Source organism: Ylistrum balloti, unplaced genomic scaffold (genome assembly GCF_031769215.1).
Source record: "Ylistrum balloti isolate Yb309-2 unplaced genomic scaffold, AGI_CSIRO_Ybal_v1 Utg369614, whole genome shotgun sequence".
NCBI lineage: Eukaryota > Metazoa > Mollusca > Bivalvia > Pectinida > Pectinidae > Ylistrum > Ylistrum balloti.
The window spans coordinates 1831476-1847394 of NW_026781888.1; the positions used below are offsets into that span (position 1 = coordinate 1831476).

The 15919-nt window shown below is 34.4% G+C and overlaps 1 protein-coding gene across 1 annotated transcript; it reads left to right on the forward strand.

Moving 5' to 3' along the window:
• Nucleotides 1–1144: 1144 nt before the first annotated feature.
• Nucleotides 1145–15350, forward strand: LOC132547950 (b(0,+)-type amino acid transporter 1-like). Its single transcript, XM_060211770.1, has 12 exons — nt 1145–1259; nt 2907–3008; nt 4074–4313; nt 5300–5425; nt 6026–6125; nt 8023–8067; nt 8400–8523; nt 9734–9837; nt 11490–11586; nt 12874–13023; nt 14204–14372; nt 15283–15350. Exons 1-12 carry the CDS (start codon nt 1145–1147, stop codon nt 15348–15350), a joined length of 1440 nt encoding a protein of 479 aa, XP_060067753.1.
• The last annotated feature ends 569 nt before the right edge of the window (nt 15351–15919 follow it).

Here is a 15919-nt window from a genome sequence, read left to right on the forward strand (position 1 = left end):
TGTTTTTACCGGCTTAGAAATCTAACAATTTAGACCCCTTTAAGATTTGCATCTCTGAAAAGTAATACATTTCCAGTATTAAACGTGTACTCTGTCGATGAAAGTTTAGGTTTTAGAGAGTAATTTGAAAGCAAAACATAAATTTCTTGCTGCGTTCCTTTTTCCAATTCAGGCGTCAGAATATGTATTACAGGAAATAATTCAGTTTCACATATTTTTCATTATGTTGATCCAAATTACAGACGTTCGTTGTTATTTTCGCGACAGATATATTTTCGTCTATCATTAAGAGGATACGTGTATATTAAAAAAACAATAACGTGAAAATATTCTATTTTCATTTGATTTCACTGGCTTATACCTACGTAGCAACCAAAAACTTGTCTATTTATTTATCTATTTATTCATTTATTTTTTTTTTATTTTGAAAAATGACCATTTTTTATTTGATGATTATTTTATCATCTTTTTTTTAAAATGAGGGGTTGCAGTAATTAACTTGCTTTACAATTTTCACTAAAATTGTCAGTTTTTCCAAGATCTAGGAACAAACTCATATATTCATTTTGATGTACTACAATTTAGGTCTAGTGGTCCCAATCTAAATTTTCCCATTTCCTAATTGTTGCCGTTATTAACTGAATCAAGTCGTCGAAACGGAAGCGAAATGTCTTCAAAATGTCAGATAATGCTTGACGTTTCAGTTTATTTAGCTTTGATTAACAAATTACATCAAAAAACATAAAACATTATGTAGAAATCGATTTTCATATTACATTATTTCTTACATCCGGTCAAAATATCAAAGAGTACTTTCTTAAAGAGACTAAATCGCCCAATACGCAACAGATATATTCGTGTCTTTTCTGCATTACCCATGTTTCTATCTGTAATGTCCCTTAAAATATTCGTCTTTTGTCATGTCGATAGAAATAATTATGACGTCATTATGGTCACTTTTATATGAAGAAATTGTTCCTTAATGTAAACAACTAACATATAAAGACACCATGTCTGTGCTTACTGAACTTTCTTGCCATTTTATTGTCGTTGTATATCTATATAGAAGTTTTGTATGAAATTTAGTAAATTTAGTGAATGTAAATCTTCTATGTCTGATGACACAGGGAAAGTTGGTCGAAGAATGGGATACATTAGTGACAACACTGTTTCTTCGGCAGTGAAAAGAGAGACAGTTGGAATGAAGAAAAATCTTGGACTTGTCAGTGCTGTTTCATTTGCCGTTAACGCCATTATCGGTGAGTTTGCAAGTGTTTGCCAATGATATGTCTTTATTTGCAACTTTCACGAATGTATCAAATTTTCAAATTGATAAGGTATTAATTCTTATTAAATGTTAACATTAAAATTTCATTTATTACCTCATCATGCCCGAAAGGCAAACGAGGCTGTATTTATTTAAGAGCTTATAAAACAGGTCACAAAGACAATGCAACGTCGTTTAATTTTACTTTCAGATATGTTGATGTCTTTAAATAACAAGAAATGTATTGACCACGTCCTTGGCATATACCCACTAGAGTTGGAAATCAAGGTCACAACAGATTTTTTTTACATCAGCCGCTTATTTATCCAACCAAATTGGTCAGCTTTCCACCAAGCTGTATGATAAAACATGATAATAGTATTATTTCTAGATAGCAACATCCCTGCATCCCAAACCTATGATGTTAACATGTCAGAGTTGATTCGATATATTAGCACCTGTTCGCATTATTATGCCTTTCAAGCATTGCGATCTCAATAAGAAATATTCTGTTTCTATTTTGTGCGATATGAAGCAAGACGTTTTCGATGCTCGTTGGTTCCTTTATTGTACACCTTGCTCAGGGTCATTTCCATATTACTATGAGTGGAGTCCTCATTGAACCTATGGAAGCCCTGAACATCTGTATACAGATGTTTATTTACCGTAATGGAGATGGTTGAGTAGTGACAGTAATAGTATGCAGTGTTGTGTGCATTAACTGTAGTGTCGTAACAAGAGTATTGACATACTTTAGATGCGGTCGTGATGAACTGCATTTGCTTACTATGGTGGCCCAGCTGTGTGCTGTGGTAGTTGTGTGGCCATTCACGTTTATTGACGATCATTTTGTTAAGAAGCTGTCGTGAAGATGACATATTTAAAACCCAATTGGTGCTGTAACTGTGAAAATACGTTATACAACGCAAGGATATCAGACAGGTGGAATAGGTTATTAGGGTACTATGCAAAAACAGAGGGAGCTCTACATCAGGATTTACACCAGAAGGGTTTTACTGACATTGTGGAGTGTGCTGTCGCATGTGTTATTATAGACTTTAGAATACAGCTAAGTTGATAATGATTTGTGATCTATTAATCAATTTATTCGCTATTTCCTCTTATATGCCAACATATCGGAGATGTGCAGTCATGTAGATTCTGTTTAATCATTCTTGTAAATTGTAACAAGAGGCCTAGAGGGTCTGTATCGCTCACCTGGATCTTTATGACAAACAGTACTTTATCTGTTAATATAGCAAGCTGTCGATCAACTAATTTGTTGCAATATACCTTTTTAAGACTTCAGATATAGACTACTCAATTCCATATAAGCACGTATGAGACATAGAGGTTGATCATTAAATTTTCATTATGTGATATAAATGAGTTGATGAAACATCAAGGTTGGTGTTGCAGACTCTGGACCTCTTGTTTACAAAGTACAATGAAATTGGCTATTGTTGGCGCTTCATAGCATATCTGTTACAAAGTTGTTTTTAAAATCATTTCACATCGGGATTTTTTGTTGTAATGATATTGTATCACATATTTTTCTATATATATATTGACAATAAATTGCCATTGTCGCGACTTGTAATGGCTTTTTCAGTCGATTGATTTTTTTTTTAAATTCCAGGATCTGGAATATTCTTCTCTCCGACAGGTGTACTGTTTGAAACTGGGTCAGTAGGGCTCAGTCTTTTGGTGTGGGTGTTAGCGGGACTTCTTGCCCTTATAGGTAAGTTTTCATAACATATGCAAAATAATTAGAAGGACTTGATGGTTATGAAAGATATTTTTGGTGTCATGACAAACAGTCTCATCTATCTATGACTAATATCACCTCTAGTTGTCTGCGTTTGGAGAGGTAATAAAAAGGTTTGAGAGTTAAAAATTGCTATCGCTGTTTCTAGACACGTTAGCAATGGATCATTTTCAAAGTTTCACACGTCGGATTACCTTGATCTCTTGTTGTCTGTTGTCCTTTATGAGACTGGTTACTGTTTGTTTTCGTCATTTGTTTTATCATGTTCTGAATAGAAATTTACAGATTAAATTGAAGAAACGAGCCAGCTCATAAAAATAACCTATCAGAATGATGACCGTAACGATCTCTCTGCGACCTCTTCTTAAAGAATCTACTATGCTTATGCCATAGGAGAGAACCCAAAGGTTTTCTCAAAATTTCTCAACTGAAGTCCAACAGCGAGGCAGAGTCAAAGTAGACATTTGCAATAAAAGAAAATAAAAGACGTGCAATGGCGACACCAGGCACAGTGTTCAAACCAAATTGCTGATATGCTGCTGTCTTGGATGATGAAAGTGATAGCTATTCCTCAACAGGTTTCAGATAGTTTTTCCTCATATCTAAGTTCTTATTGGTACATTTTCTGTTTGGGGAACGATCGGAGAAACAAAATGACTGACATTCGGTCATCTTGGACGTTGAGTGTTTCTTACTGACGTATTGTATAGGTGTCATATGATTAACTCACGTATCAATGTAAAGTGTTACTGAAAACCAAATAAAACAGAAACACAAGCAATTGTATTCATCGGATAAAGAACTTAAAAAGATAATACGATGGTTAGTGCCAAAACACTTACGTGATCTCATGAGATCTAGATAGAATTTTTAATCTTATGTGTCCTGTAGTTTTCATGATAAGGGGTATTCCTGTATATGAGTTGACATTATACTTGAAGTGTAAATAAAAACTGAAAGTATTCCTTTGTCCAAATGCTCGTTTGAATAATCAGTTTCACAAATTAGCCATGTCAACAGTTGTTAATATCCCGACAGGTTCGATGTGTTACTGCGAGCTAGGATGTCTTATACCCAAGTCGGGAAGTGAATACCCATACCTGCTGGCGGGGTTAGGAAAGATCATCGCTTTTCTGTTTGCGTGGACACAGAGCATAGTGCTGACTCCTACGCTGATTGCCGTTTCCATCCTGATCTTCGCAGAATACACGGTTATCTTATTTGATTTCTGTGGAACTTCTCAAACTCTCATCAAAATCATTGCTGTTTTGATAATGAGTGAGTTTCTGCCGAAACATAAGGATACATTACTTACTGAAATATCTGAGATGTTGATATTTGTTATAGAATTAATAGCCATATCAGTCACAAATGATTGACAAAGAGAATCTTAAAACTGTGCCATCTTCTAAGACAAACCAACAGAGACAACTTTCCATCAAGCAGATAAGCCACATTTGCACGCACACGCTTGTACCAATTTGGCGTACATCAAAGCAAAGTCTTTGTGAGTGAACAATGATAAATATTGGAAAATAATTAAACTTATTTGGTACTGTTATGTGTTATTGTATAAATTGCTGTCATACGTTGCATTCGGGATGTTAAGTCTTCGAAGATGCAGTTCATCGCTTTAGTAATGCATGCATTTTTCAATGGTTATATAAAGTACTTCAGTCACGACAAAGAATAATTGGTATTCGCAATCTGAAACTGAATTTTTTCATGGAAAGATAATCTGATTGATTTTGATATTTGTATTCGTTAACCTTATTCTACACACGGTAAATACATGGTCGCCCCCTTTCTTAGGCAAAGTTATGTCAACAATACTTAAGAAAATGACCATACCCATTTGACACTTCTACATAAGCAGAACTGTGCAGGAGCAGTGAATATTATGGCTTCATTATCATATGCCGTAATTTTCCATACACGATTTCCTTCGGACGCCCGTCCTCATGCTGATGATACACATTTTACAACGCAGAAGATGGCTACCCTTCCGGAACAACCATTTCTTTTCCGGAGTAATCCTCTGTTTAATCATGTTATACTCTTCTTCAAACAAGTTTGGAGTGGATTTATATATGTCAATAAGTTTTTATTTGTGACTTGCTTTAAGAGAAAATACTTTGACATATGCAGATGAAGTTGCTTCATCGATATTGCCTTATTTTGAGCATGTTTATTTACCATAGGTTAAGATGTCGTGTACTCAACTTCTTCAGAATCGACGATTTTTTATTACATTTCCTTAATAGTCGCCCTTGCCATCATAAATTGCTGGGATACAAAACATTCTGCGGGTCTGCAAGTGTGTTCCTCTGCTGTTAAACTGGTCGTTCTCGGTGTTATCATCGTAGGAGGTTTTGTACTGCTCGGCCAAGGTAAGAACGGATTATCATCTGATTCCACAATGAAACTGCACCCATTTTTATATACGAAACATCTTATTGTTTTAAATTGTTTTAATCACGTCAAAGATAACGCTCTTATTGCATCATAACAGTTTTGATATATATTGGCATCTCTTCAACTCGGGTTTAGTTCACATAAATACCAATATCCTCAGTAACCAAAATTGGATAATCGCGGTTTTTATCTTTCGAATTACGCTCTTAAAGGGAGAGAGGAAAAGAAAACAAGCTTTTGATAGGGTAAATGTAATATCGTGTTCCCTTGTGTTCCTCGGGAAAATATTGTAAAACATGGAACTTCGTTGTGCTGTAATAGAAAGGCTAAGGCATGATGGCTACATATTTTTTTATATCCTATTATCACGACGTCGGCGGGACATCTGGATAAATCCGAGTATTCGATATAAAGGATTTCGATTTTTTAAGTGTGAAGTGAAATACTTCGAATGAAACTTCGTTCATAATAATATAATATTTCAGCATTTCAAGCCTGATATCATCACACTACCTGAAAAAGACATATTTTCCTGTGCCAATGTACATTACTTACAAGATTCAATTTACTTACAGGTGAGACAGCTACTATGCAGAAGGGGTTCTCTGGCAACACAAATTCTGCTTCGTCGATCGCACTGGCATTCTACAACGCCACTTGGGCATATGGAGGATGGTATGTATGAATAGAGTGGCATAAAACGGATATATCGCGTAGCTTTCATTGCGTCAGTGGAAATGAAGGGAGGTTCGACTCTTTTGTGACGCGACTCTTTCCATATCCTGGTAATCCGTTTGTTTCTCTACCTATATCCGGTTTTGGAGTTTGCATTGACTTTGGCGTTTTAGGTTGTTTGCTATACACAAAAATTAAATCAGGTTAGAGAAACACAATGGTAACTCAGCATGACCATGGATATCAGTATTGATAAACTTCGTGCCACTTAACAGTAAATATAACGATTATCAAAACATAGTCAAAATTTGGGGGAAAAATCGTACTTTTTGTTTTCTTTTAGAAAAAATACTTATGATTGGTTTCTAAAATACATGTGAAAACGGATTGAAGAGTGGGTTACGGAACGTTTTAAATATCTGGCCTGAGACAGGCAATATCTAACTTGTTTGGTGCGAAAATTAGGTGTATTGTCGTTATAAATGAATGCTTAATTATCATAATGTAATATTGTCAGACAGACGCATCGACGGGTAGAAACATCTGTATTAATTTGGAATTTAACGATAACTGAGAGCTGACAGCACATTTAATGAAGAGGTACGAGGCCTTCCGGGTGTATTTCCCCGGAATCCTCGAAACTGTGCCTCAACTATAATGTCATTTCACAGTAATACCAGCAATATTATCAATCATAGTTTCAGGAAAACATGATGAGGTATGCTTTTTATTTGTTAATTTCAGTGTAGATATGACAAAATCGAATTTTTAAAAAAAATTATCATATAAAAGCTGAAAAACAATGGTAAATAAACACCTATTTTTAAAATTATATGCCTTTTAATTATGGTCATACGATATGCATATATTTATTTTATGTAAGATAGTAAAGTAAACAAGGAAAGGACAAGCATTTAGTCATATCCTCACGATATAGAAAGATATATTCTTAGTCTATCGATGGTTTGGCCTTGAAATGCTATCAGATTATTACACCATGCAATTCAAAGAGTAGTATGGAAGGCATATACTATTATTCGTGAACGTTCATCTCGTTCTGAAACAAAGTCATATTTTGAAGGCACTATCTATCAATGTTAAAGCGTCAAAGGTCACATTTTACAATTTTTGAAAGTTCATAAACAATGCCACAAAAGTAGGCGTTGGGGCATTTACATCATACAGACAATTTCAAATTATAGTTTTAATCGGTGATATATGCATAGAGACCAGTTATGAATTTTGATTAATCCAATCATCGAATAAAATATCACAATTCCTTCGTCATCCATTTAAGATTTGCAAAGTTTTCTGTTGGTATTCTCTGCTATATAAATGGCACATTAAAAATAAAAAAATCAGGTAAGTTTCTATGTCACATAACTCGCATTGATTATGCCCATGAATTAAAGAAATTCATTGCAAATCTGTATTAATTCTAAATTTGATCTTGTTGTAAAGCGACAACCATGTTATATTCCTACGTCGGTGTTAATTCCTTACCAGATAATACATAGCTAGTTGGTAAAGTTATAATGTAGTAATATTAAAGAAACATAAATTGTCTTTCACTTCTCTCTTACTGCTGTAGACATGTTTTCTCCATCTTTTGCTATATCACATAGAATCTAACATCGGCTCCCATTTGTATTTGCGACCTTATCACATGATCAACAATTGAGCCACGTGTAGCAGAAAAAAATTCAAAAACCCATCAAATCCTGACGTCATAATAGGCTATAACACTTGTGGTAATTTGGGGGGAAATATTACACAGGTATATAATACAATGTGATAAGTTTTTGAATTAGTAGTGTACGTTGTAAGCATAGATAACAAGAAGACTGGGGATACCATTAATAATTAATCTGATTTCGTTCTCATCTATTCTTTTCAGGAATAGAATCAATTGTGTGACAGAGGAACTAAAGAATCCGAAACGGTAGGTATACACTTATCACAATGGAATAGTCTATGGAATAGATGAATTGTGTTATTAAATATTCTTTCTCCGCTTTTGATCTCTTTACACATTTTTACACTGTATCAAAAGTTGCCATATATGGCTGAAATGGATGTCTTGCTAGTTGATTATTCAAAGAAGGTAAGATATATTACTGACTTTTCCCACATTCATATTGAGCTTAACTTTAAGCTTTGTCCTCTGTACACGTTAAAAACATCAAACTTACATAAAATGTACAAATAATGCATTTCACAAATGCACGAACGAAAACGAATAATTTTTGTTTGTTTGATTTCTTTCACTTCTAGAAACCTGCCACGAGCGAGCATCCTGGGCGTGATTATCGCAATCATAGTATACTTCTTGGCAAACATTTCGTACCTGACGGTACTGGGAATAGAAGGAGTTATGCAGTCAAGAGTTGTAGCTTTCGTAAGTCTAGTCTAACACAAATACAAACAATGTATTACAGTATCCTGGCCTTGACATCTACAGCTAACTTCAATCTTCAATGGCAATATTGGGTACGGTGAATATGATAATTTCAATTCTGCTTTTCTTGTGTTCCTTTCCGTTATCTTTGAAAAGGCTACATCCTCACAAAATCACACGCAATCAACTCTTATACATTGTGTCTTCCTTAAATGACCGAGCATGGAAAATAAATCACAGAAATAAAGCGATAACCCATGTGTTGTAATAGGAGGAGCAGATATTGTTCTGTAAGATAAGAAGGAAAGAAAAATATCTAGATCCTATGTGTGAAAATAGTGGCAGCAGATACATTTTGGTCCTTTTATTGTCCCCTTAGTAGCAGACAAGGTAACATCCACGATCAGGAAGCCCAGTCTTCTCTTCAATGTCCCTTGCAAAGGGTTTGAATGTTCTCTTCTCTAGCGGTGGATGTACAGTGGATGCTCATATTTATCATATTTACAAAAGAAACGGATATCTAGTGTAATTTATCTAGTACAAAGATATTTGTGAAAACAAAATTGAAGACACAAAATCAGCACGTTATACTAATGGAGTAAGTTGAATGTAATAACACATTTTGAACATGGAGTGTTCACCTGTTTTAACAAGTGAATTATAGTTTCTTACGTTTTCTCTAATAATTAAAAAGAAGCATTTTAACTTCCTTTCAGTTCTTATTGACTTCACGTTGTCTTATCTTAATTAGGATGAACACGGCAGTTGTGTGTTCGAGTGGCTCAGTGGAACATAATTGAGTAAATTTCTAATTATGTATTTCAATTATCAGGTTGTGGAGTGATGGCGTTGTTTTGCCATCCTTCTGTCTGTCTTTCAGGTTCCACATACTGTCCATTGAAATTATTTAAAATTTATATCAAAGCTCAACCTGGTTCAAAAAGGTGACAGGAAATTCAAATAAAAGTTTTAGCGGCTTGTTTTGTTCTGTTTGTTAATTCTTGTATAAGCTTATGGTCTACGGAGCAAAAGCGTATAAGCTAAACTGCTCTTAAGAAATATTTCAAGCAGATCGATGTTGTATGAGTCTTTAAAAGACATAATATCAATATTCAGTCACGATTGCAATTTTGTGAACTACGTGTGTATTACATGAATGCTCAGATGTGTTTGACAAGTAATAATGCACATAGTTTTTGGCATGTTTTAGACATGGGGAGAGACTGTCCTTGGACCTGGCGGTATGCTAATGACAATTGCTGTCTTGCTTTCAATATTAGGAACAGCAAATGCAGACTTATTTGGAGGATCGAGGTAATTATGTAATATATAGTTTGTCAGTTTGTACACAATTAACAAATAAGAATGAACCTCGTGGAGAATAAGTGTTGTATTATGTACTAAATAAATCAGAAACCTATTACGATTGAAGAAGTCGCGAGAGAAATCTGTATTGTTACATTTGCACAGCAATGTTTCAATATAAAGTTAGCAGAAAGAACTGTTATTGAAGGTTTCAAAAATGACACCAAACACGTGAAAATTGTGACGCCAATATTGAAGGCAGATAAAATGCGACTATTGACCGTCAAAATGGTTGTTTTACCTTCCGCGAAAAACTGCCATAACGAGCAATTTATTGAATAGTTTTAAGGATGAACTCATATGAAAAGAAGAAAAAAAAGTCCAGCTTAAAACTTTTTTAACGATGATTTTCTAAAAGGTTTGATTGTCAAATATAGTGTAAAAGCAAAACAAATCAGCTGTCACACTGCCGGTACAGGTGTAAGAATATATATGCAACAGAAATTCTCTTTTATTTTCCAAGCATTTTTTAAAAATAAATTTTGTCTTTTTTACAAAGTAAGGATACGAAACTTGGATATTAAGAAAAACAACTTAAGTTAAAATTCATTTCACGAATTTTAACTACATAGCAACAAGAACATGAAAATGTGCCAAAATAACTTAAATCCATTATTTGACCATCTTCTAGTTTTGAATAGACAAAATAAATAGCCAGTTTTCCGAAGGTCAAGAAAGAAACTGAAATGTATATTTTTGGGTTCTAAAAATCCGGCAAAGTGGTTCACCAAGTCAGAATTCACAAATGTTAAACTTGTTATCTGTGGTAATGGCTCATGCAAAATTTAGCTGGAATCAAACAAAGCCTTCCGGAGTTGTTCTTAGAAGAAGTACTTCAGCAACCAAACAACGTCTGGGTTAAGCTGGGAATTGGCAATATAGGGGATTTAGTTAGAGGCTCGGTTTCTGTGTTAAAATATTACCTTCATTTCTGTATATGACATGTTCTATATTTGGCCCGGTAAGAAATTCAAACCTGTGTGATTCCTTGATATCGCCATTCATTTTGAAAGTCTTACTGAGACTGGACTTCCATTAACGAGTTCTGCATGAACAACGCTACTATTCCGCCTTGTTCTTCGTTCAAAACCTGCCAATAACATACATATCTCTTGAGTTAAAATTTTTACTGACACAAGACAGCTTACTACATAGTGATCATATTGTGTCCACATTTAGTCGTATATACAATTTAGACTTGTGCTGCTACATTCAAAATGACATCCATTATGAGCAGTTTGGAAATCATATTAAATGCAGCTATTCAAGTTTGCATCTATAATTAGCAGCTTGGAAATCACATCTTTCTTGAACGACAGGACTTTCAATAAATAATTAAGGCTATTCCAAAAAAATGTCAAAAACCATTTATATTGCTACCATGACAGTGTGTTTAGAATATTTTCTTACAATTCTGGTTACTGCTGACCGTTCGGAGCTCATGGCTGAAATGAAGAGTTAATCTGTATTTGTTATACCTTCCTTATCATTTTGTGATATGTCTTTGGGAGGTTTGTTTTTAGCAGCTATAACTTCATTCACAACAAGTTTGGTGATTGCTTTACCATCTGATGGATTACAAAATTTAATGTTTTTTTCAGGATCCTGTATGCTGCTGCCAGAGAACATCAATTCCCTGAGGTTTTGTCATACGTCAGTTGTAAAAGGTGTACTCCGATTCCCTGCATCATATTTACAGTAAGTCATCCCTAATCACACATATAAATTCATGTATTCTTGTTTCTTAAATGACACATTTTTATTTTATTCCAATGGATGCACCACTTTTAGCAAGTCATTTATTGTCCTATTATAAACAAATTGGTTTGAATCTTGTTCAGATGTGTGATTTGAGAGTTTGATGTACAGAGCAGGACACGACTTGAAACATAATGCAAAACTTGGAAAAGGTTTTCCCCATAAATCAACATTAGATTTTGTCTGATATCGATAAATAACAGTTTCGGGTATGTTTTCATTCCAAATATACATAAAATAGGTATGATAATGGAAACTCATAAACGTGTTGTAAAGAAACATCAAACATATGTCACTGTTTTTTTCTAGTGTATATCATTTAACAACCTATCAACAGCAATATTAGGAACGGTCTTCCTATGTATTCGAAATTATTACATTTGTTTCCGGAAGGCTGTGGTGTGTTCATGGACACATTCTTGTGAAAGGGCGTGGTTAATGTTGATTGTATAGTGTTATCACACTGAAGTATCATGTTGACAACATACCGCAGGACATCTCACCTGGTCATTACAACTGCCATGTTCAAGGATTTTGGATGTCTCGACAAGGGAAAGGTACCCATACATTTTGCACAGATAGGGGAATGTAGATACGCATCTAAAGGCAAACAGTGAGGCAGTGTCAAGAGAGCCATCAGGAAAACATATTCGTTTAGGAAGATGAGAGAAGATCAGGTCCCAAACTTCTTGCAAATAACAATGAGTATAGCAAGCACTTGTATCTTTTGTTCATTGTTTTACAAACTCAATATTGGTTTTAAATGATATTAACACTGATAATGTAAATTTATTACAGTCCAACAAGAACATAACTGTTTCTGCAATATACTACGCTTATGTATACAACCAAATGACATCAGAATGTCGATACATGGGATAGGTCGGGAATACTTATCATAGCAGAGCAAATTAGTTTTTAGATTTTTTTTTTTTTTTTTTTTGCGATTTTTCCATACTTGAATTTATAAATAACGTAATCCAACTACAGCAATAACCTCTGTAAGAACAAACTCAGACAAAATGCATTTTAACAATATCATATAATGTTTGTAAGACAAAATCGAACTGGTCTTCATCACCTTATCTAGATTACGTTAGATAAGAGAATGGCTTTCGTTATCGGGGTATTTGGAATAACAGCAGGCATCATCAACCTCTATTGAATAGTTTTTAGGTATCATCCCTCGCCTCGCTTCTCTCTGAATATTTGATTTTTATGTTGTAGACATTGCTAACCGTGTTGTTGACGGTACTTGGCGATATTCGGAGCCTTATCAATTTCTTCAGTTTCACAGCCTGGCTATTCCATGGACTCACGGTGTTTGCGTTATTGGTGCTGAGGTTTACCATGAAAGACACGTATCGCCCTATTAAAGTAATACACGATGCCATCCCATCCTGTAGCAGTAATTATTTATGTTAGGTCATTACGTCTTCACAACAGCTCAAGTGCCATGACGAGAGTTAGTTGTACAGTAATTGACAGCCTATGAACATAAATTGTTCCTTAATGTACAACCTCATGTCGTATGCGGGGTGGGTGTATATATGGGTGCGTGTGTATTTGAAGGTTGTGCTTTGTGCTAAGCCTGCTACACTACGAATACTGCAAATAGCCTTTATCAGCAAACCACAAAAGGTGACATTACACTGATAGGCAAATCATGATACTGAGCGTTAGGTAAGGAGTAGTAGAGTCGCCATTACTAAAATATCTGGAATGTCTCGAAAGGTTAGTTAGCTTAAAGACTTCTTCACGGTTGCTAAGCCTCTACCGAACCGTGAAGTAGGAACACCTGTAAAAATACTGCAATCAAACTTAACGTAATAAGTTGGAAACTGTAACGAGTAACTGTTCGTCACATACAATTCTACACGAAAAGCAGGTAGCTCGATGTACGGTTTAAATAGTTTAGTATGTATGTCATGGCTTGGAGAAGCAACCTATAGTCTTCAGTACAAAGGAAAAATCAACACAAAATCTAAATGAGCGGTAATAAGTCAAGAGAGACACCAGAGAGAAAATGAAATTTTTGAAACAAAGCCTTAACTTGCACATGGAAGAAAAACATGTTTATACATATGGAAAACAAGCAAATAGCCGAAGTATTCAAAACTATTAATTGATTTTTTGTACAAAAGACATATAACTGAATAGCATGTTTTAATATAGATTAATTTAGAGTAAATACAGTGGAGACAAACAGTGAAATTCATCAGCATGAAATCGTTGTGTTGTCCTTTAGGATTCGTCAGTGATGCTACGTGCCTTAATTTTGAAGCCCAGCAGGTTTCTGAGGTAAAAGTGATGTAAAAAAAAAAAGACGATCTAAATAGGGAGATGCACAGGCAACATATTTTCAATAATTTTCATATATGACAATCTCAGAACAACGTCAAGCACATGTGTGTAAAAGCTTGATGTTTCTGACAATCAACATATTTGTGTGTAGGTCGACACGAAAACGAAATAAAATTGAAAAGCAAAAAAATGGAAACCTTATTGTGCTTCAAACCCTGAAAGTCAGTAAAATGATTCCATTTTCTGTTTGCAGATCTTCATTTTGTTTCCACTGATTTTCATAGTGTGTTCGATGTACTTAGTGGTAGCACCGATCATCCAGAATCCTACCGTTGAGTTCCTGTACGCATTCTTATTTATGTCGGGAGGACTTGTGTTCTATGTACCTTTCGTGCACTACCATGCAGACCAGGGCTTCTTCAGTTAGTATTATTGTCTATGGCAACAAAACAGGCCAACGATTCTAAAGTATACATTTTTCCCGTGATCTTAAAAATTATTTATTTACTTTTAATAGCATAGATTTAAAAACAATTTATAGACGATCTTTAATGAGAAATAATCGAATCCTTTAGGATGTAATGTTATGACATAACAGATCACTGGTAGACCAATTAATTATCTATTTATTTTCCAAATGCGCTCTCTTATTTACGAAGCACGCTTTCATTGATGTCCGACAAGTAGGTACCAGATATCTGGGCGGACGAAATGATTCAATACCTGCTTATTGCTCAGACCTTGGTAACAATGTCTAACTTATTGTATTATTCAAACACTTTTATTTCTATGATATAACATTTGAATAATGATTTGTCACGTAACACGACCCAGGTTCATCTTACCGCTCCGTCCATCTATCTTTCAAATATGATGGTTTCGCATGATACGAAATACAATAGTGTATGAAGTAATAGAAAGTGATATAAGTGATGAAGAAAAATTAAAGGAAATTTAGATTTTTTTATCATATTTATAATTTCATACGATTTCTTATTAAGTGCTCAACTTTTCAAACTTAGGAAACGTCATTATTTACCCATTTTGTCATAAAATAATGTGTATAAAACGAAATATCAAAAGTTAGAAATTGAGACATATGTAACAATTCTATTTGATATTTAATTCCGAGCTTTGAAAATGTGAGAATGGGAATCTGATATCTACAGGTATCGAAAGTTAAAACGTTACAAAATACCAAATGTTTCTTGGCGTGCAAATATCTTACTTTTTTGGGTAACGAAAGTTATAATCAGTTACAGCTTGTCCACCATTACAAAAAAATATCTATTTTTGAGTCTAAAATATTAACTAACAACCCTCTTTTCACAGAGCACGTGACCAGATTTGTTCAATGCCTGATGGAAGTTGTACCGAGTCCATACAAACATGCTGACTAATTTCTGGTGTAAAGGGGAGATAACTATGATACCAAGGAAGCGTGCTACGTGTTAACATAATACTGCGTCTATGGGTTTGCATCATCAATATCAAAGTTATGAATTGTCCGAATGCGATAACATTTTAGTCCATCTTACCACCATTGAGATTTACTTGTTCTTTACCGATCATAACTTTCTTTCTGGTTCATCTGTATTGACCTTCCACATGTTAATGAATCATTGTGTAAATGAGACGTTAAGACAATTAATCTGTAAAAGAAAACAGAATCACTAGGAAACAGAATACAGGTAATTAATTAGCAATAAAAATGTTGATATTTATGTTTTGTTTTCTTTTGTCTTTTTTCTATAAATAGCCGCCTTCAATCGAACGAATCTGAACATGTTTTCTGTTTAAAGTTCGGGTCAGCCTTTTACAGACTACACGCATTAAAACCCTAATATGTTCATGTTATAACATATTATAAGATAAATAACTCACCTCACTTTGCATTTATCCGTGTCTCTTTGTATATGAATTTCGTCAACAGTTACTGAATACATATGACAAAATGGTTTACAGTTTT